The sequence below is a fragment of the Podarcis erhardii genome, assembly GCF_964252035.2.
Source record: "Podarcis erhardii genome assembly, chromosome: 16".
Classification (NCBI taxonomy): domain Eukaryota; kingdom Metazoa; phylum Chordata; class Lepidosauria; order Squamata; family Lacertidae; genus Podarcis; species Podarcis erhardii.
In genome coordinates, this window is record NC_138514.1 from 28756166 (window position 1) to 28779484 (window position 23319).

A 23319-nucleotide genomic window follows, 5' to 3' on the forward strand; every position below is an offset into this window, starting at 1 on the left:
ACAGCTAGTTCTCATATACATACATCAAAAGCTGCATGTTTAGTTTTCAGCTGGCAACACCAAGATTCTTTGGAAATCATCAGTTGCAGGATTACCATCAGCAGTAACCACAAGTGCTACAGAGACACATACAAGCAACAGAGACTAATGTTTTACCAACTCTGGCACAAATTATTAAGCAAAACATGTTCCATTCATGCAGGATGGCTTAGCTTTGGAGTGTACTACTGGAGTTATATTAGGCAAATAGGCTTCTGCTGAAAAGCTGACATTTTCCAGACACGACTACTACTTCTTTTGCTGAGGGCAGGGGTGGGATAAGAGTTATAACTTTACTTATAACCAGGTGTTGCATGGAGATATCAGCAGTGTCCAGTCCTGCTTAGTGTTCACCGAGCCCCTGTTCACCGAGCCCCTGACACCAGTACTTTGTCTTTGAGGAAACAAAAAGCTAGAAGGCTGCACTATTCTCAGGTTCTGTAAGTATCTCCAAGTACGCGGGCTAGTCTTTGACATTTATGTGTCTTTTAAACGACTTCTGAAACAGGTTCAGGCCCCAGGTTTGGGACCCAATACCTAAGCCATAGCGTCGTCTGGTTCTGCTCCTTGTACACTCAGCCAGAGCTTGTGGAGCTGCAATTTTTTTTAACCCCACTCTTCCCTCCAAGGAAGGGAAGTGTGACAATACATGGCCCTCTCCCACACCGCCCCTTATTTCCACAGCACAGGAAGCATGTTACCCCAGTAGCTTCTGCTTCTGAGCAGGGATTTAGACTGGGTTCACACAGCGAACTATACCACTTGGGCTCTTGCTAGGATTTTTCAGGGACTGGGGCTATGGACAGTGTTCTATCATGTGTATCAAAACTCCAGTGCTGTATGCAATGTTTAAAACATGTTTGTTTAGCCAAGGCTATTCCGACGTGTAGAAGTTACATGTGTTTTCTTTTCAGCCACAACTGGTTTTTATCACCTTTTGATTATTTTTCATACCTGTTTTTAATTGATTTAATGTTTTATAATGTTGTAAACTACTTAGAGGGTTCTCCCTCCATCAGTCAGTATATAAATTTTGTTTAAAGAAGAAATGGTGCTCTAATTTCAGTTTCAGGAGCCTTTTGTGACTGGAGTGGGAGAACTGTGGTGTGAGTGTGTAAAATATGAAAATACTACAATATATAAATATAATAAAATAATCTGGCCTGAACATTAAAGAACTATCTCCTAGCAATAAAGGAAAACAAAATCTTATCTGCTGAATAAATGCAGAAGCGAGAGAGAGAGGAAATACACACTTGTAGAACGTGAATACTTACCTCACTGCCTTGAGCATTCAACATGTAACAAACACTTTCTGGATTTTCCAATGCAAAATGGAATTTTCCATAACCTTTTTTTTTAAAAGAAAAAACCCTACTTACCCTGAAAAAAAGTGAAGCTACTAGCTGCTGAATTAAGTGTCACTCAAAAGCAGTCTCTTGGCTTTTTCTTACACAGCGGGCAACTTTCCTTTTGAATTCTCCATTTCTATCTTCCCTCCATTCTTTCTGTAAATTAAAATCCAAATTTCAAATGATTCTTCAAGCCACCACAAGTAACTTCATTAGGGTTATATGTATTCTAAGCTAGAAGAATCAACATTCTGTGCCAAATCCTGCATCTTGAGTAAGTTAATCAGATCTGCGTAATCAATCATCCTGCTCTTTCCACTTAGCAAGACATACCAGGATCAAAGCAGAATATTGAAACCACAGTTCCTGAAACACTTCCTTCTACATTTTCAAGTCCAATTTGGCAGTACCAGGAAAAACTCCAAACTCATGGACAATTAGAAACCATATTCCATGCTTGTATAAGTTCAGTCAGAGGTTTAAAGGTATGCAGCTCTTTCTGAGACAAAGAACCTAAACAGAAGTGATACTCCACTATATGCAGTGGTGTATCAATCAAGTAGGAACTCTTCTCAACCTAAGCACACAAGATGAGCAGGAAAGGGCAGGTACATATAAATAACTGGACAACTATAATGTAATACAGTGGTACCTCCAGTTACGAACGGGATCCATTCCAGAGGCCCGGCCATATCCCGAAAATTTCACAACCAGATGACTGCTACTGCGCACACGCATGGCGCAGCAGAGTGCTTCTGCGCAAAGCGCGCAGAGTGCTTCTGCGCATGCAGCAAACCCACTTCCGGGTTTGCCGCGACCGTAACCCGAAGATTCCATAACCTGGAGGTTACGCAACACGAGGTACCACTGTAAGTGTATTTACTACATACATGCCTGTCATTGAGGGGAAGCTTGTTCACACAGTTAAGCAGCCATATTTGTAATCTTTTTTTTTCTTATTTAAAAAAAAAAAAATCCAGAGATGATGGTCACCTCTGAATATGGACAGCAAAATAGGGAGAAACTCTTATTACACTTGAAATTATACCATGACCACATTACTTTTGTTCAACTCCTATCCCTTTTATTACTAAAAAGTCATCTTAAGGGGATAAAGCTGCGTGCCGTGAAACCATTCCACGGTATTTCAACAGTAATGCTGGGAAGAGATTTATTTACAAGCTGCAAGTCATACCGCTGCATCAACGTTAGCAGGAGAGTCACCGTTGGGATCTGCCAGCATAGAAATTACACTAATCATTATGGTTTCCACAGTATGGATGGGAAGCCAGCGTTCTTCAGGTTTCTCATAGCCATATTTGTCTTCACCAGGTTCATGAAGGATGGAAATACAGACATCACCATTTTTATCAACTACCAAGAAGAAAAAACATAGAATTTCAGAGCCTTAACATCGTAGCAGAAGTCCTGTCTTCAGATAACAGTGAAAAGCAAAGTAGTGAGCTGATGGAGAGTTTTGTCCTCTGCTATGGCTATCAATTCCACCCAACTATTAAGGATAACATTAATAGGAATATTTGTCAGAAACATGGAGTACAAGTGTTAATAATGAGCAAGATTCAGTCGACTGACAATAGGATTCACAACTAGTTAATATATGGAATTTGCTGCCCAAAGATGTGGTGATGAATGTTAGATAGGGGAGGATAAACCTATCAATGATTATCAGTGATGTTCATGCCCTGTTTGTGGAAGCATGTGTCTGGCTCTTGGGAAGGGCAAGTTGAAACAGATGGACCTTTGGTCCAATCCAGCAGGGCTCTGCTTACATTCACAATATATGGATCCACCAGCTAAACTGGAAACTGCAATTCACCACTGCTAATTATCTTTATCTTCAAATACACCAGTAGAAGTATGCCGTTAGTTGACTATAGCAACTGCTGTGTAATCCAATACACAATTATTTCCATTTTAAAAATGGGGAACAGAGGCTAATCCGAAAACAGGTCCCAGTGAAGGAGGCCCTATTCATTGTTTCACATTGTGCTGATGTACATCTTACAGTGGAGAGGAAAACAGCTTTCTCCATTGTGGCATCTATCTTGTGGGATGATCTCAAAGTTTCCACTGAAAATTGAAAATGTACTCAAGGCATTTCTCTGACCATAAATACTGGCTCCTGGCACTCCTGGCTTCTGTGGCTGACATTTTAACTTGGTTTTATTTAGTTGTTTTGTTGTGATATTGTTTTGTTTGTGGATCACTTTGGAATTTCTTTTCGAAATGAAAGGCATAAAATATGAATTATTTTAATAAATGATAACTAAATAATCCAAGGAAACTAAGTTATCCAGAGTCAGATGAGGCTTAAAATTCCAGTTTCCACACTTCAAATTTAAAATACTACCTAATTTTCTATATTAGACTGTATGCAAGCAGTGTACTGAGAGCCTAATCACCCAACTGTCACATGGATGATACCTAACCAATATTTTAATAATTTTATTGCTGCATTTATATCCCACATTTCCTCCAAGGAGATAAAGGTGGTATGCATGTATTTTCACAACAATCTTGAGCGGTAGTTTATGTTGTATATCACCTGTGGCCAATATATCATACCTACAGTTAAAGGAAAGACACAGAAACCAGTATTTTTTCCTGAACCCAAATATTTACATTCCTTCCTAATAATTTCCCATTATCCAAAATTGGGGCTCTCAACTTAGTTCATATTCATTCCAGATGCAAGACAGAACAACACACTTTACACATGACATCAGCGTCTTACCATTTGGATGCCATATTTCTGTGATAAACTTCATTTTTGGCGGCCTGAGTGGATAGTCCTTTGGGAAAGTAAGGTGAGCTTTGAAGACGCCGCCTTCACTGGAAAAAAAAAAGGGAGAATTTTCAGTCACTGCATTAAGAAGTTTCAAGTGATTTAAGTTCACCATTGCTTTGAATTTAAGCAGTCATCAGATCCTAGTACAACACTTTGAAGCATTACTAGGAATGGTTATTTATTAAATGGCAGAGCAAGACGTGTATTTCCCCAAGCAATACCTATTCTGGGGCTTCAGCATCAATTTCCCAGAATATATCTCAGGATTATTATTTATTCCAGGGGTTCTCAAACTTTCTACACCCAGAGTTCACTTGAGACAACTGAAAAATTCTGAGGCTCACCAGTCAGGAAATGGTGGTGGTGCATCAGTGCCTGTCATAAAATGGTTGCAGATGGAAGGCAGAATTTGGCACTATCAGTTGGCAATGACCAATATCTAATCAAACTCTGGAAATTTCTCAGTTCTTTGCCACAGTGTTTTCCTTGGGGCAAGGAGTCCTAAAGCTCACCCTTTCCTCAAACCAAGAATGGGCATTTGCTCTGGAGGTACTGTGACTCACTCTTCTCATTTCAGGGAGAATCTGCTGAACCACAGTATTATGTGAAGACTCTCTTTCATCTTTTCCCCAACCTCTATGCACTTGCCACTCAAAAGTAATTTTTGTATAATTTTATTTTCAAGAATAACATCTAGGTACAGAATAATAAAAATGTCTTCAGCAGTACAGATATTTGCCATTTTTGAGACAGTAAAGGTCATTGCTAAATCTGATGAATGCAATACGTCAAGTAACATAGAACAAATAATTACTCCGCCCAGATAAAAATTCTTTTTTTGTTTGCAAGCTACACACCGTGCATCCTCCAGAATAAAACTTCAGCAGAACCTCAAAACTATTTAATTTACCCACGTCCTGTAACTACTTCTTCCAGTCTATCACATTCAACCTGTACTTTATTCTACCTCCTGCCCCCCCCCCAACCCTACTTCGGGTTTCTTACATCTCTCCTCCATGGTCATTTCACATTCACTACGTCCTTCTACAACAACCTTCTTTTCTATTCCCAGTTTTATTTATTTATTTATTATTAACAAAAAAAATACCCCTTTAACTCACTTTCTAATTTCTTTGAGCACCTCATCTGGCCCTTTTCACTCAGAAGAGGGATACCTTCCTACACCCACTTCTCTGTAGTCCAGCCACTTTTACTCAGCATCCAATGAATCACTGGTGCCAGCACAGATCGAACCAAAAGGCTATGACATGGCTATGAAGCAAGGTAGGCAAGCAAGCAAGGAGGCACTGTGCAGACTGTGGCCCACCTGAAAGTAGCCCAAGGCCAATGTTGGGGCCCAACCCACTAATTGAGAAAAACTTATTTAATCAATTCCTTAAACTTCTTCCTCTTTAGTGAATGGCTCAATGGGTCAAGTCTACAATTTCAATAGCAAGTACTGGAGAACCATAATGCATTTAGCCTAGGGTTTGCTAGTTTAAAAATCAGACTTAAGTGTTATGTGTGGCAATGCCAATTGAAGTAAGTCTCACTGATTGTTAAATGGGATTCGTTTACAAGTACACATGCTTAAGCTTAGGCCTTAAGTTTATCTGCCTTTTCTGCTTTCCCCCTTCACTGTACTGATGAGGTGGTACTCAAACCACTAGTCCAATTAATGTGTTGGTAACCACAAGTAGATAATGGTCTGGGTGGTACCGTGCCATGTTTGCTTTAAAGAAACACTGACAGAGGAAAACTAGACACAGTCCACCAAGGCACCAATAGAAGTAAGACCTATCTTTACTTGCCGTACATGAACTAGCTACATATAATAGATTACAGAAATTATATGCTAACACTGCTATATGGCAAGTCTATAATGAACTCTTAAGTCTACTTGAATGTAACAATATTTTCTTTATATGAGCCCCATCAACTGAAAAGGCAAATTTTTAAAATGATTATTCACAACCCTTAGCTATTTGTTCTACTTTGCTTTGCTCTTTTGTTGTTAGGGGTATGTTGGCATTAACAAAGCACAACAACAATAATAAAAAGATTGGGATGGGGTAGAAAGAAGGGAGGAGCATGTCTACAGTACAACTCTATCCCCTGCCTCCCACCTGTCCCAATCTTTGGAATTGTAGTTTAGCTAAAGCACAATAAATTCTGATAGATATCCCTAAGGTAGAAGAGGAAAAGCAGAAAGAGAAGGGGACATGTATATTTAGTTACACTGGAACTATATTGTAGGTATGGATTTGAACACCCACTAGAACAGAAGACATCTGAACACCTTAACACCATATGCAGATTGAAACTTTCACTAAAGGGGAATAAAAAAAAGCTTTCAGGTTTCTGTGGGTACAGGACTGGCAAACATTTGTTCCAAAGTAAGTGTTGCAGATCCACATACACATTTCACAGTCATATCTATTTAATGAATAAGCCAGCTTGTTGGCTTTGTGCCTAAAATGGCATTTTGTATGAGGCAGGTGTTAACACTAGGACAGATGCCTGAACTTGAACATATTAAATAGGAATAGTGGCAAGACATGCAGTTTCACATAATCAATGCCATTTGCAGCTAGCACCTATTCAAGAAAGTAGCCTTGTTTTTCTGGCTCTCTTTTACATCAGGAGCACGACTAGAGAAATATTTTAATTTCCTAGGCAACAGTATCACACTTCTTTCTAGGTGCCCATGCTACCAGACACCAGATATTTTTCCAGGCCTTGCCATTTGTATACCCAGTATTTATTCCAATTAATATGCCAACAAGCAGAAAGTGATTCATTTGCCACCTTCTATTTCACAAATGGTCATAAGCACATAATTCCTCAGAATTTTTCCTTGAGAAGTTACATTTAAAGCTTTAAGGCCCTGTTTTTGTAGCCAAAGACGGAACAAAGACCACCCTAAGCAAACCAAATTATTCAGATCAGAGCATACAATATGGTCCCCAAGATCCTCAGGAGGGGCTCTATTTTGCTGGTTGCACCACTACCTACTCTGCATGGAAAAATGTGTATTTATGATGTACCACTTTTCTTCCATGAACTCAAGTGAATGGCAAGGGTAGTCAGTGTGATGCCCACCAAGCAGTCTCCCATCAAGCACTGGCCAGTCCCAATACCAGCTTAGCTCTAGAAAAGTTGCTGCATTATATGCCTTAAGGTCCTAGGGATGTCTCCCAGCAATTTACACATAGAGTTGAGTATAAATGATGCAAGCTTCAGTGTTTCCTGCCTCCAAACAGCAGGAGGAGCACAACCCACTTGCCCTGTCAAACAACTCTTGACTCCAGTGTAGCACAAGTAGATACTCGCAAACAATGAGCAGAGACCATCATCTTGCAATGGAAGTCCCCAAGCCTCATACATCATGGTGCATGTCGTTTTTACTTGCAAACTGACAGTGCAATCCTAGGCATGTTTACTCAGAAGTAAATCCCACTGTGCTCAACACAGCTTATTTCATAATAAGTATGTTTAAGATTGCCACCTCAATCTGCCTTATGATGCCTTAGGTACCTCCACCTGAGGAATATGGTAATGGCAATTGTCTTTTATACGAGACCCAAAATTAGAATAATATCATGTTAGCCAGCTGCCATGCTATTGTGGTTGTCAAGACCTTTTCTCTGGTCCTGAGCTTTGCTTATTGGTGCTAGCTGGATACTCAAGTGTTTGGGAAAATGTCTGTTTTATATGTGTACACTTTAGTTCAAGTGATAAAGGAAGATAATTTATTTAGGTCTCAAACTTCATGAACCAAAAAAAGAGAAAAGCTTGCCCTGTTCAAAACATTTATCCTTCACTCCCTCCAAAGTCTTAAGGGGAAGCTTGTATCTAGGTCTTGCTATAGTTTTGCTTTCAGTCAGTTATTCATAGTGCAAGTCTGTCCTTGTGCCCTGCAGGGAGACAGAATATTATCTACATGGAGACTGAAACAAGTAGCTAGTTTTACTTCTTACAAACACAATATTACAAGTTATCCCCTTTAGATTTAGGATAGAATTACTGTAACCCAGGATAATTCAGACTTCAAATGCATACATTTTATACCACTATTTAATACCCTGCTCCATATCAAATCAGTCTTGAGAGGGCAGAAGAAGCTAGTTATCAAAATATTAGATGCTTAAGCAAGCAGGTATTTTAGTTAAACAGCTAGGGATACTTACTACAGTGTATCTGGTGGACCAATAATAAGAACTTCCCATCGATATAGATCATTGTCATCTATTAAACCTGCTGAAAATCCTTCCACTGGGTTTTTGTTGAGCTCTGTTCAAAAAAGAAAAAATATATATACTGTTATAGAAGAGGTAACATTTACATATGTCTTGTGCTTCATTTGTAACAAGCAAACAAATAACTTTCAGAGCTTATCCAAGTGCTCTTTAAGTTAGAACTCAATTGTTCTATGCCACATTCTCAGGGTCCCTAGTTTGCTCCTTAGCTCATAAACACAAAGCTCATATTCAATGATATACCAAATGCCCAACACATAAAGCCATTTCAGAGAAACCAAGTTGCTCATTCCTAGCCATATGGTCCTACTCCCCTGTAAGCCTCCAAACTGACTTGTGGCTAGATTCTTCTTCCCTGAAAGAATGGCTATCTAATTACGTATGCTACAACCAACTATAAATTCCAATAAAACATAGTTTAAAGTATTTTACCTTGTTATTTAGCCAATAAGCCTGCTATGATCACCTGTACAAGCTAGTTGCCCCATAAAGTTGCCTACATAAAGGCTAGGGGCAAGGGAAAAATTACCCCTTCTGCTTATTCTGGGCCTTCACATCTCTAGTTCCTTCCCTTGGGCAAAAAAATGATGTCTTTTATAATGCAGAATACTCATACCAAACCTGACCATCAACTTCAGTTTGTCATTATTTACTTAGGCTGTAAGTTGGTCTAAAAATGTGTTTACACACTAAAGAAAATTATTGCTTTATTAAGATACAAATAAATCAAGGTTATAGGCTATCCATTAAATCTTTTGTGTGAAGAATAAATCCAGATCCCAGTTGCTTTCCAGGTGCTGACTGAGAGCAGCCTAAATTGCTTGTGACCTGCAAAAGAGCACTAGTTACCACGTGAACCCGCCAGGCAACCAAGGTCAGCTTCAAAGGCCCTTCTCCGTATGTCCCCAGCTAGTGAGAGCAAGCCTTTTTTGTGGTAGTGTCTAAACTGTCAAATTAATTCCTCAATATTTCACCAAGTACCTGCCAAGGTAACAAGAGGGTCAAAGTGGATCCTATTCCCTTGCATTTAGCATCCCTTCATTTTATCATGTACTTGTTGTTTTATTATGGTAGTTTGCTGCTTTTATTAACAGCTTGCCACTTCATTTTATGGTTTTTAATGCTGTTTTTGTGGGTTTTTAATTCATTTCTCTGTCATCCCCCTTGAGGACTTTTGAAAGTCAAAAGGTGGACATGTATTTCTTAAATAAGAAGCTATTAAACTCTTTGTGAGGCCTAGACAACCAGTTACCATTCACCCACAAGTAATGGGCATAGAAAAAAGTTTTCCAAACTTTTCATGTTGGTGACACACTTTTTAGTCACACTTTTTATTTGCATCATTTAGCGACACAGTAATTCAGCTTTACTAGCAAACCAGAGGTTAAACTAACCCCTTTCCAGCCCCAGGAGGAGCATGGGGAGCGTTCGCGCAACACACCTATACACTGCAGCCGACACACTAATGTGACACACAGCTTGGAAAGCTCTGGTATAGAATTTACTTTATTTTACACAGCTTTGAAGTGCAGGCAATTTTAAGAAGCCTGTTCAACTGAAGTGCATACCCTAGATCGGGGTTCCCAAACTTCATTCAGGTAGTCTGAGGCATAGCTGTGGATTTGTGGTTGTTACCAAGAAATCACCAATGAATTGAAGTCAGCAATAATTATTTCCCATAACTAGCACCTGCAGTATCTTCAAACATTTACAGAAATGTTCTTAAGGTTTTGTTAGTGTAAGCATAGTCTTCTGATAAATTCAAACCTTGACCCTGTTGCAATCTAACTTCCCAATCTTACAGTCCAAATACTTGGAAGAAAGTTTAACTGAAAGTATGGGCATGCTAAGGAACTAAATATGCTTGGACAGAAGCAAAAATGAAATGAAATGAAATGAAATGAAATGAAATGAAATGAATAGACTAGACTACAGGGCAGAAGCAGCCATCTTCCAGATGTTGATGGGACTACAACTCCCATCATAGCAAATGGGAAGGGATAATCAAAATTTTAGTTCAACAATATCTGGTAGTCACCACATTGGCTGCTCTGTACTAGACGGTCACAAGCCCCAGATACTAGAAACAAACAGAAATGCACACATTACATTATCTAAAAGGTCAAATAAATATGACTGTGGATGTCATTAATATACCTAGAATATATCACTTATGAGCCTTTAAAGTACATCCTGTGTATCACATTGCAATCCTTAAGAGCCACCCTATAAGGTAAGTCAGTGGTACTGCAGCATGGGAAGCTGGAAAAAATGTGGCTTGATATACAATAATCCAAACTGGGGACTTCCCAATTTGTCTTACATCCTGATCAACATTCTATCTGTCCCTGGTGATTTGCAGAAGGCACAGCAAGAGTTGAATTCTGTTGCAACACTCTTCCAAGCCTTACTTTTTCCATACACTGATAAAATTCACTTGTCTCATTTCAATACACTTTTAAAGTGTTGCCCCCCTAGTAGAGAACACAAAATCTACCCATAGTAGGGACAGCTGATTGTTTTCTCGCAAATCTTTTAAACAGATTGTACAGGAAACTTGATTCAAGGTTTGCAGGATGACATAATTTGACACAGTTGTGGTAAAGGGCAAAAGCAGAGTAGGCCGTGGACTTAACTGGATGCCACAACCGTGTTTCAGGTTGAAAAAAATTACTAACTATCATGGGGTCACAGAGTCGAACACGACTAAGACAACAACAAAAACTGATGCAACGGACATGGTCCAAACCACAGAGGAAGAACTATGTGCATCTCCACTAAGGTTAGCAAACAGAAGAAACAAGTTAGTTTGCATAAAGCATTTCCCTAGTTATGCTCTTTTTTTTTGTTTTTCAACTGATGTTAAGAATGACCCACAGAGGGAGACAGCACTCTTGTATTTAGCAACAGCTTTAATCCCTTGGCTCCTTTGGTTTTTCTACAGTAAAGTTGCAGACTTTTGAAGTTACTCTATCTTTAATGCAGTGTTTTGAACCAAGCACAAAGTCTGTTGTACTGAAATGCCACTGTAAAGTAAATCTCAAGACCTTGCCTTCTGTGCTGTCCTCTTGTGACAAGGTTATGGCCTGAAATGGAAATCTGACTCATTCTACTCCAAGAGTGCTTTCATTTGGTACACCAAGATGGCAGTGCCAAGAATTTAAAAAACCAAGTAAACAGTCTTGACTGTGCCATGGATCAGCAATCCAGTTTGTAGCACAAGCTGGGATTTACAATAACTTCCACAACCAAGTCCAGGGTTATAAGCCAAAAAGGAAACCGTGGCTGAGATATGGCTTTAGTTCAAAGCTGTTATGAGCAAGCAGCACTCCATCACTGGTTTACAGGGAGAGGGCTCTCTATACAAATCCAAGTGAATCAAATCGGTACAAGTCAACAAAAATGACTAAGCAGGAAGAGCCCTATGGCTAAAGGAGCAACTATGTATGGTATATCGACTTTTCAACTTCCGTTGGTGGTTGCAGCCTGCCATTTCAAAGGAACCTGTCTGCCACAGCACTCTGAACACCAAGGAAACAAAGAAGTCAGGGCTTTCCTGAATAGCCTGTAAATGTGCAAGCTAATAGGATCATAGAATTGTAAGTCGCCTTGAGTCCATCAGGGAAAAAGGCAGGGTATAAATAAATTTAACAACAACAGAGTTTGAAGGGACCCATAGGGGCATCTAGTTCCACCCTCTTCAGTGTAGGACTTGCAACTAAATAATCCCTGACAGATGGCCATCCAAGCTCTGTTTAAAAACCTCCAATGAAAGAGTATCCACCACCTTAGATCAATTATCTTATCAACTGTTCAACTTTAGTATTTTGTTTCTGGTGCTGTGTCTAACTTAAATTGTCAATTCAACAGGGCCTGTCTATATATTTTATGCAGCACCTAGTTTTTAAGTGCTATAAATATAAGCTGAGAAAACCAATACCTACAACTATTGATTTCAGGGAGATTTATTATTACATAGAAAAGAATACCAATAAACCATCACATATAAAACAATAGAAAAGCACAGTGCTGATGAGAGATGGGGTGGAAACTGTTGCTAAGATCATTTGGTTGTTTCAGTCTGCTGACATGCCTGTATTCTTTGTTTACATAGAAGATTTTAATTTTTGTCCTTATTGGACTTTAGCTTTGTTTGCTTTATGATGGAGCTCCTATTTTGTTATTTACTGAACTTGTTTTTATGGATTCTGTATTTTTTCTATATTATTTTATCCATATATTTCTATATTGTTGTTGTTATTGTCCCCTGCTCTGGAACTGAAAATATTCAATGAAGAGCAGGTTATAAATACTTAAATGATTAAAAATAATTTAAATTAAATTAAAACCAGCCAACAACTGAAATTGTGGCATTCAACTTCATAGTGGAGGCACCTAGGAAATATATAAATACAGTGGTACCTCAGGTTAAGAACTTAATTCGTTCCAGAGGTCCATTCTTAACCTGAAACTGTTCTTAACCTGAAGTACCACTTTAGCTAATGGGACCTCCCGTTGCCACCATGCTGCCAGAGCACAATTTCTGTTCTCATCCTGAAGCAAAGTTCTTAACCCGAGGTACTATTTCTGGGTTAGCGGAGTCTGTAACCTGAAGCATCTGTTACCTGAGGTACCACTGTATGGTGAAAAAGGTGAAGGGCTCCATGAAAAATGATTTTGGCAATCCTACCCGCCATTGAACCCAATGAGTTCTGACTATAAGTGATTTTGGCTTTAGACGCAATACCCCCATGTAAGTTGTGGGCCTAATGTACTTGCCTGTTAAGCCCTAATGGTTTGAAATTCAACACCAACACCCTGAACTACATTTGGAAACAGTGCAGCTATCAGCAAGGCTCATTTAATGCTGGTGAGATACACTACAATATGTGGTCCTAGTTAGCAATCTAGTTGCTTTATTTTATAATATGGTAACTTCAGTTTCTGATCAATATTCAAAAGAATGCCCCACATATAACACACTGCAACAATCCAAATGAGGGTTTACCAGAAACTATGCCTGAACTATCCCTGCTTAGGAAAGGCTACAACTTCTGCACCAACCTAGGCTTGTAAAAGATGCACAACATCAGTAAGGCCTCCACTGGGGCTCCAATGGCAGCGATGCAGCTAGGAGAACCTTAGAGATGTGCACCTGACCTATCAGGCAAGTCCAGCCCCATCCATAACAGGTTAAACACCTTATCATTATAAACCAACAAAACTCCTACACAGCAGTACACAGCTTTGCTTCCTCATTCCTTGAATTTGTAACCAAAGCTTAGATCAGTATTCTAGTACTGCATTGTCTCATGTGAACTAAACTACTGCAACATGCAAAATCGTATGCTACCTACTGGTTTCTTTGGACACTAACATTCTACTTTAATCCAGACCCAGTGCTCAGTAACATGGTTGCAAGAGGGCTGTTCCCCTCTGGCCACTGTAGGCTTTGCAAGGCAATAAAGCAACAAGAATGCTGAGGAAAGGTCCTTTTTACATCACTATACTCCCAGCACCTCCACAACGTTCTTTATAAAGAGTTCCAAAACCCAGCAGCAGTTGATACCATCTGTCCGCTGAGGCCTCAACAACTCAAGGAACATCCTATTCAAGGAAGAGAAGATAAGTTTTAGTGAGAACTTCAGCGATTCCCAATTAACTAATTGGGACCCCTGTTTTTCAGGGGTCTGAAAGTATTGTGGACTCTTTTTCTCCCCAAAAGCCAACACACAGACCACCTACTTTTGCAAATTTTGATATCTCTATGGTAGTTTTGTTATGTGAATAGTCCCAATGACCCCCTGGGTGGGTTACACAGACCCCTGGTGTCTGTGGGCCACCAATTGGGAACCACTGATCTAGAACATTTTGTTACCTAATTCTACTATGCAAACAGCTTTAACATCATATCTATAGATCTGTTTCAAGACACTGGCAACTACAGACACAGGAATATTTGCTTTCTCAAATTTCCACCAGATGTTTAAAATCTCCACTTTATTACAATGTCAGTGCCTACCATCACCTCTTTTTCCAAGACTTCCAAGGTGTCCAATGACATTGGAAGGCTGTCTTACCACTTTTCACTATAGCTTGTAGCTATCAAAAAGGTGGCTCCCTTAAAAAATAAACAATTCCAGACTTCTGGAATACTGTCTTGAAAGTCCTGCTTCCATTTATCTTTATATTACTGCTATTTAACAAGATCTACAGAATTGCTAGTATCTGGTATATCTTAGCATATTATTTCAATTTATTTATTACGAATAAAGCCCCTTATTATTTAAGCACTAAGTTATACAAGCAGTAACCATGTCCCTCCATTTAATTAATCAATTGCTTCCCATAAAAGCATCCCAAAACATTTATCACAGTAAACATGTACTTTGGGTTTAATGATACACTAGATAAGCTGGAGATCACCAGCAAACCAGCTATGTTTGAGCTGAGGAAATTCAGTAGTGATGCTGAATACACAAACTAGTCATCAGTTATCAGATGAGGGCCACTGAAAAGCACAGGAATCAAGCTGCAAAAAAGCTGGTTTGGGGTGCAGCTATTTGGATCTACATGAGCAACAATGTTAAAATGATCCAAATTTGACATACTAATGCTTACTTGCCAGGAAGGCTGATTTAGGAAGATGAAGAACTACAGCTTTGTAAGAGATTAGACAACTGTACACCTGTTTCAGAATGGATTAAGTTTTCCATTAAGAACAAGTGGCCATACAAGTTATTCTTACCTGTAACACAAAAATGGGAAGGCGGAACCCACTGCATAATGCCAGTGTACAGTTACAGAACCAAAGATTTAAAACTGTAGTATAGAGTGAAAGTAACGTAAACATTTTGCTAAAGTTTCTGAAGAATGTGAAATTGCTTCAATTTATTTTATGGGAAGCAACAAATAAATGAAATTTAAATAAACAAGATTGTCCCTTCAACATTCTGCACCCCTTAGTGCTACAGTACTTTTTGGTGCCAGGTATACCATTTACAACATTAGAAATTTTGTCTATAAATTCATAACTAGCTGTGGCAAAGTCTTCAAACCAAACAGCAGGAATAAAAAAGTAAATCTTTTCAAAACAGTCAGCATAAAACTGGGAACAGCAGCTTTAGTTCAGGTTCCAACTAGGGAACATAGGATGATCAGCTGCTATACAGCTATACAGAGTCAAGCCATTAGTTCACATAGCTCAGTACTTTCTACACCATGGGTCGGCAAACTAAGGCCCACAGGCCGGATCAGTACCAACTGCCTTCTGGATCCGGCCCGCGGACAGACCAGGAATCGCCGCATGGATCACTAGCGCATGTGTTCTTTCCCTCTCCCTCACATGGCGGTGGCGGTGCCTCCTCCTCTCTCCCTCCTCCTGGCTTCTCCCCGCCCTGCCTAGAGGAGGAAGGGGGCTGGGCTTTGTTGGTGCCAGCAGCAGCAGAGCTTGAGCAGCTGCCATTTTAAGCAGCCCCTCCCCGGAGCCCTTTCGTGCACCTCTCATCATCCCACCCCCGCTGCCAGCCCCTGCTGCTTGCAAGAAACAGGTAAGCAGCCACCAGGGCTCGTCCGGTGCTGTGGAGAAGGGAGGGGCGAGTCATGGGTGTGCATGGCTTATAGTCCAGCCACCCAGAAGGTATGAGGGACAGGGGACCAGCCCCCTGCTGAAAAGGTTTGCTGACCCCTGGTCTACACTGACTGAACAATAGCTCTCCAGAGTTTTTGGCATGACTCTTTCCCAGCCCTACTTGGAAACACCAGGGATGAAACCTGGGATCTTCTGCTTCTAAGGCACCTGCTCTTCTGAGCTACAGCCCTCCCCTTGAATTTAGGAAGTAGTTGCTATCCTTATCTGGCCCCAAGCCATTTTTTTCTGGCCACCCAAGACACCATAAATTCTGGCAGCATCAGCAATTTTAAAAAAAAGTAAAGTAGACACAGGCGGAGCCCAGCACCTTGATGAGAATGGAAATTGTCCCCAATCCTGGACATCAGAGTAATTATTTGATGACTGAAGTAAAAGCACTGAGTCACCCCACCTTCAAGTAAGTTATGGGGAGAGAATATGTTCCTGTGTGTGCAGTTTGACCACACAAACTTTGCTCACACCCGTATCTGGCATGCAGCCCTGAAGTGTGAATATGACCCTTGGGTCAAAAAAGACGAATTACCTCTCATTTAAGGAACTGGATGAGCTTTTTTAGGGTTCCAATACTTGCAGCAAAACTGTAACAGGTTCATGGACCAAACAGAAGCCATTTTCCTGCTTTCAGTTGCACCATGTTGCATTGTGCCCTTTTAAGTACAAATAGATATTAGAATCAATTTCTTGAGGAAGTTTGGCTACATACATGGGTCATTCAAAATCCATTTATAGCCAGCATACACTCTAAATCACTGCTGTAGGTTGACACCTTGAACAACAGTAGTCCTTTCAGAATTATGCAGCGGCTTGTGTATTTTGCATGTGCACGCACAGACACCATACTGTAACATATGAAAGCATCCATTCATTCATATTTTTTGGCTCAACTCTCTAGGGAGCAAGCAAAATGTTGTCATAAGTCCAAAACTGATCATACTCTAGTACACAAGTGATTAGGCTAGATGCAAGTTTTGGTGGGAGGAAGTAAGCTCATTAGATAGTAAGTGGTTCTACCAACAAGAGAACTCAAGAATTCCAAAGAGTAAATATCCTGACTGACTGGATTAGGGCATGACCTCTTAAACTGAGAAGATAACCTAAATGAACATCAATCAATCAATCAATCAATCAATCAGTTTCCAAAACAAAAGGGATTCACTGTGGAGGAATAGCTATTTAAATCAACAAGACCATCTACTCACTAAGCTTAGCTTCTCTTTCCTGTTTTGTCAGTATGGTCTAACCACCAATAGCAGCAGTTGTAAAACAGCTCTGACACCTCAGCTCAGGCTTGCCAACACTCTGTGCTCTCACAAATTGCAGTTGTTTTATTTTACACTTGGCTCAGCACAGGCCTGCTTGTTTATCTTTCCCACAAGCTAAACTTAACAGTACTGGAGACCCTTCTGCCAATCCAATACTTCTTCCACTTCTGTATCACTGCCCTGTATTTCAAAAACAGGTATGAATTGAGCATGTTGGCCTGTGTTCTCAAACTGTGAAAGTCTATGGAGACATGGTCACTAATGCAAATGGTGCAAACTTGTCACTGAGACAGACTAATAACACATGTCTCTAGCTTGCATCAAGCATGAACGGTTTGCTGCTGCTTTCTAGTCAGGACATACATGAAGAGTGCGCAGAAAAAATGTCAAAAGCTGCTAAGGCAAACCTTTATTTCTTCATGATATTTTTACTTCCTTAGAAATCCTTACAATACTTTATTTTGTCCAGTGCTCAGAGAACATGCAACTTTTCAGCAGGAATTATGACAAGAAAGGGGAACATAGAGAAATCAAGTCTATTTATTGTGTCAAGAACTTAAACAAAAAGAAAAGTTACACAGCACAATTGCTAGTACGAGTCTTTGGAATACCGGTAGCTTCTGTTCTGCCATGGGAACTTGAATGTTTAATAAAATTACCATGTTGCCTAATAAAATTCAGTAAAAAACAGTTTAGCTAAAATAATTATTAAAAAGGCAACTACTACTAAGGCAATAAAACTCAAGCAGGATAACCCAGTAATAATGTTCACGAAAGACTACAATCATATTGAATTGGGCACATAAAGTTGTGCAAAACAAATACTTATACAGTGGTACCTCAGGTTACATACGCTTCAGGTTACATATGCTTCAGGTTACAGACTCCGCTAACCCAGAAATAGTGCTTCAGGTTAAGAACTTTGCTTCAGGATGAGAACAGAAATCGTGCTCCGGCGGTGCAGCAGCAGCAGGAGGCCCCATTAGCTAAAGTGGTGCTTCAGGTTTAGAACAGTTTCAGGTTAAGCACGGATCTCCGGAACGAATTAAGTACTTAACCCGAGGTACCACTGTAATTTTTCATTTATAATGCCATTTAAGTGGATTATTACCATAACCTTTTGCTTCATAATGCTCCAATAGGAATTGACACTCAAATTCAAGTTGACAGTATTTAATCCAGGCATAGGCAAACTTGGCCCTCCAGATGTTTTGGGACTACAACTCCCATCATCCCTAGCTAACAGGACCAGTGGTCAGGGATGATGGGAATTGTAGTCTCAAAGCATTTGGAGGGCCGAGTTTGCCTACGCCTGATTTAATCACTTCATATTTGGACTTGTCATCTTCCTTAGATTTGCGCACATGTAAAAAAAAAAAATACAAAGTTTGTTTCCACTAAGCCACCTTTGGTTGCCCGCCCCCCCGAAATACAAAAAGTGGCCACATTTCTGAATCAGAAGCTGTATATTCTTCTAATGCTGATTAGTCAAAAAGTTTGTCTTTTCAAATTGATGTAAAACAGCTCAGAATTGTAGCTAGTTTCATTCCCAGTATTTTGGATCCAGCTGCTTCTATATAAAGATTAGCTTTATGTATTGATGATGGATATTATTGCTGAAAACCATTTCCTGAAGCTTTTGAGATTTATTAGGCTGTGTCCAACTAAGTTCAACTCCAAGTAGATTCATTGAAATTAATGGACCTATGTTAGTAAAGTCCATTAAGTTCAATGGGTCTACTCCAAATATTAGATACAGTTCAATGCAATTGTGTATTTAATATAGGGCAATTCATATCCTATGAAAAAAAACAAAAAACAAAACCCTGAGATTTTAGGTTTTGCCCTAGATTAAATATATAGCTTTGCAGAATTCAGTTCCGGCAAAGAACAGTATGATAAGCGAAAGGTGAAGGGACAACAAGGATCAGTGACCAGATGTCATAAAGCATCGACCAATACTGTAAAAGTTTCCGATTCTGAATGCTGCAGCCTTTTGCATGCACTGCCTTTATAATGGGAAAAGTACATATCCAAAATAAAATCTGTTTGTTTGGGTTTTTCTGAAGCATGAAGGCTGAAAGTCTTACAAATCTAAGTTTGATGCCAGAGACTAGATCTGCCTCATGCAGTGTTCTGCGCATGCGGATTTATAAAAGCCAAATAGTCCCGACAGTAAGCTGCTCTCATCACTGAAGTGATTTACTGTGCTTTAAAGGTCTTAAAGCATCTGTTCAAAGCTTTAGCTGCATTTACAATTTCTACAGCCTAAGAATGGGAGGTCTGAAGGCATCAAGTGAGATGTTGCCTTGCCTAATTGTGATCACATTTGCAAATTCTTGTTTGTGTGCCATATTCAACTAGAATTAATGCTGAACAGTGCTACTCAAGAGCTTCACATAATGAACCACACAGGATTTCCATACATGAAACTACATTACTGGTGCAAAGACATGCTTGGCAAACAGTTCTCTTGAACCAAGAGCCTCAAAAGCAAAATATTCTGATGCTTTAACTCTTCTCAGTGAAAAGACTGGTTTATCATTTGGATCACCAAAGCTTGAACATACTAAATTAACATTTTCCTTGTAGTCAAATCTGGGCTGGAAATACATGTATCCCAAGGAGAAAGAATCTTAGGAGACCACAAGAGATCATCTGGCTAATGGAAGAAAAGTATTCTCCTACTGGCAGAAAAATAGATAGATACCTACCTCCTGGACCATTCAAAAATCAAAAGAACCAAGGGAAAAGAACTGAGCTCAGCTGTATTTGAATAACCATCCATACTGCTGTGAAGAAGCTAACCTCACACTTCTGCTAAGATGGAGTTCAAAGATACTGTAAAGAACAAATGTTTTAGGATGGATCAGAGGGTGGTTATGAATGAATGAATTTGAAAGGACACTTCAAGGGGATGTCACTACAGATGGGAAACCAATAAAGAATTAACTAGTCAAATATTCAGTAGAGCCAAGAACACCACAATCTAAGAGACTGCTTCTTTTAATTGCATCATTAATTCTGTCATCTGACATAAAGGCAAGAGTCAGTTCTTTGCTCCTCATCCCTGTAGGGGGCAGGGTCCAGTCCCTCCCCCCACAACATAGTTTACAAAGCATTTAAAGATTACCTCTCTTGTATAGTTTGCTGCCTGTTATTTCATCCATTTTAAAAATGTCTGTAGCTGGTCTATTCTTGCAGTTCCAGGATAAGAAACCAAGAACTGCAAGTTGCATGAATATCAATCACACATTTATTCTATGCATTGCACTATTTTAAACATTTGATAGTTTACAATGTCATTGCTTCATAACTGTCAGGAAAAAAGAAGCCTTTAACTGTTCACATACCTTGTTGCTTTAAGTAAAATAATCAGCTAGTCAACAAGTCAACACTCTAGATTGTGACTGGAACTAGTAGGTCTCATACAAATATATCCATTCCACCAGTATGTACTGGTCTGTAGACCAGTTGCAGCATGCAGCCTCTATCTGGTCTCTCATTCCAACCCCCCCTCCACCCTCCCAGCTATGCTCTACCCACTTCTACTATGCCTGGTCTCTTTCCAAATGCCAGATCACCAAGTATGGAACAGCCACACTAGCCACTACACTCCATAGTGGGACCTTTCAGCTTATGCTGCAACTGTGCATTCTATGCTGCTCACTGAGGCATTCCTTCCACTTATCTCTCCACCAACATCACAATGAGTGGAGATCAGCAGATGGGCAGTGCAAGCTCAGAGTCCTTGCCACACAGTACAGTAAGTGAGCCACCCAACCAGAACGCGGCACCTAGAGAGGTCTTTGAAAAGATGTGGTAAGCCCTCTGAGCTCATAGGCCCCACCACCTGGTCTCTCTCATTCTTTCTGTGAGACACACACACACACACACACACACACACTTCATATCACACAACACAGCATTTCATCATAGAATGTTACATTTGCATTCAATTCACACATTTCACTTTGTTGAAAAGGACTTTACTTAACAGAAGATTAACAAGACTTTCAAAAATCTACAAAAACTACATCTTAAGTATCAATTTTCCCACAGTTAAGAAACCTGGTCATACTAGGCATAATATTGCTTTAAGATACCACTTTTTAAAAAAAGGTATTCTATCTGACCACGCAGTAGAGTAATACAACTTAGAACAGTAGAGATACAGGTTTTATAAAGTGCACAAATATTTATCATAAAAAACTTGTGCATCTTAGAATCTGCTGTTCTGTTCAGTTGCATTTCCAAACTGTGCTGTCCAAGCTCTTTGTTTCACAGTTGCAAAGTACTTCATACGCCAGCTAGGAAGGGGCAGGAAAGAGAGTACAGTGGTACCTCGGGTTAAGAACTTAATTCGTTCTGGAGGTCCATTCTTAACCTGAAACTGTTCTTAACCTGAGGTACTACTTTAGCTAATGGGGCCTCCCGCTGTGCCACTGCCATGTGATTTCTGTTCTCATCCTGAAGCCAAGTTCTTAACCTGAGGTACTATTTCTGGGTTAGCAGAATCTGTAACCTGAAGCATCTGTAACCTGAGGTACCACTGTACTGTAGAAGAAATGGAGAGAAAGCATTCACCTGATGGTTGGAAGTTGGCCCACTGTACGCAACAGCTCTCCATAATAATTAATATAAACTCATTTAAGACATTGTCTGCTAACAGTTCTATTTTAAAGTTACCCCAAATCTTCCTAATGTGAGATTCAATGCCCTGTTCCCCCCCCCCCAAGTCCAACAGTCTGAGAAACTTCCATGGTGAAGTTTCAGCATGATCAGGCTTTTTCAACTGTAAACCTTACAAAAGAAGATCCAGAATTTTCTCCTTCAAGGAAAATTATCATGTGAAGTGCTATTAAAGCAAGGAACTTGCTTTTGAAACACATTGCTCTTTTTCTATTGAGGGAAAAAAGTGCTATATGCAAAGGAAATCCATACTATGGCATATATTGATGCAGCTTTCTGGTTAGTGAACCTACAGATATCTTACTCATATAATGGTAGCACTAAGCTACTGGAGTAAGAAGTTACCGTATTTTTTGCCCCATAGGACGCACCTAATTTTTTTGGGGGGGAGGGGAATAAAGAAAAAAAATTATTCCCCCCCCCCCAGGCACGGGGCAGGCGCAGGGGAAGCCCAAGCTTCCCCCAACCCCAGAACAGCCTGCTATCCGCATGCCCAGGGAGCCGCGCCGGTCTCCCCAGGCTTGCGGAGAGGTGCACTCTTCAGCGCGCACCAGGCTTCGGAATGCAGGCAGCTCTGCGCCACCCTCCGGAGCCCGGTGCGAAGCCACGCGGGGCTCCAGAGGGTGGCGCAGAGCTGCAGGAAGCCCAGGAGCGCAGGCAGCTCTGCGCCACCCTCCGGAGCCCCGCGCGGCTTCGCGCCGGGATCCGGAGGGTGGCGCAGAGCCGCAGGAAGCCCGGGAAAGCCTGCATTTGCCCCATAGGACGCACACACATTTCCCCTTCATTTTTGGAGGGGAAAAAGTGCGTCCTATTGGGCGAAAAATACGGTACTTTTAATACTACATCACTACCAAGGCAACATCAGACTCAGTCACCCAAAAGGTGTTAATTAACTATGCATAGCTTCTGCATCCTTTTAAGCCGCCTGGCTTTCTGTCCAAACTGCAGGAATTATACTGCTTAAGGCATTGCTACTTAATGGGGATCAATGGCACCCTCAAATGTATGCTTGAGTTTCTCAGCTCTTGTAATAGTTACCTTAGTAAACACCATTCCAAGGGGAGAGAACACCATGTATCCCAAGTAGTTGTCTACAATAAATCTGAATCTTGTGGCACTCAATGACTAGCAGATTTATTGTGGCATAAGGTGCCACAAGAAACTTGTTAAGTCTTTCAGGTGTCAAAAGATGCTTTCCCACCCTGCAACAGACTAAAATGGCCAGCTCTCAAGAAGTTAAGTGCCTAATAACACA

The 23319-nt window shown here is 40.3% G+C and overlaps 1 protein-coding gene across 2 annotated transcripts in view; it reads right to left on the reverse strand.

Annotated features, from left to right (window-relative positions):
- Positions 1-23319, reverse strand: part of UBE2G1 (ubiquitin conjugating enzyme E2 G1) — a 32060-nt gene that overhangs the window by 2408 nt on the left and 6333 nt on the right. For both annotated transcript variants that reach the window (XM_081843670.1, XM_081843671.1), the window contains exons 2-5: positions 8391-8493; positions 4147-4244; positions 2587-2765; positions 1422-1547 (exon numbers count right to left, since the gene is read on the reverse strand). In XM_081843670.1, the coding sequence (XP_081699796.1) occupies positions 1461-1547; positions 2587-2765; positions 4147-4244; positions 8391-8493 (467 nt within the window). In that variant the 3' untranslated portion in view covers positions 1422-1460. The remainder of the gene's footprint in view (positions 1-1421; positions 1548-2586; positions 2766-4146; positions 4245-8390; positions 8494-23319) is intronic.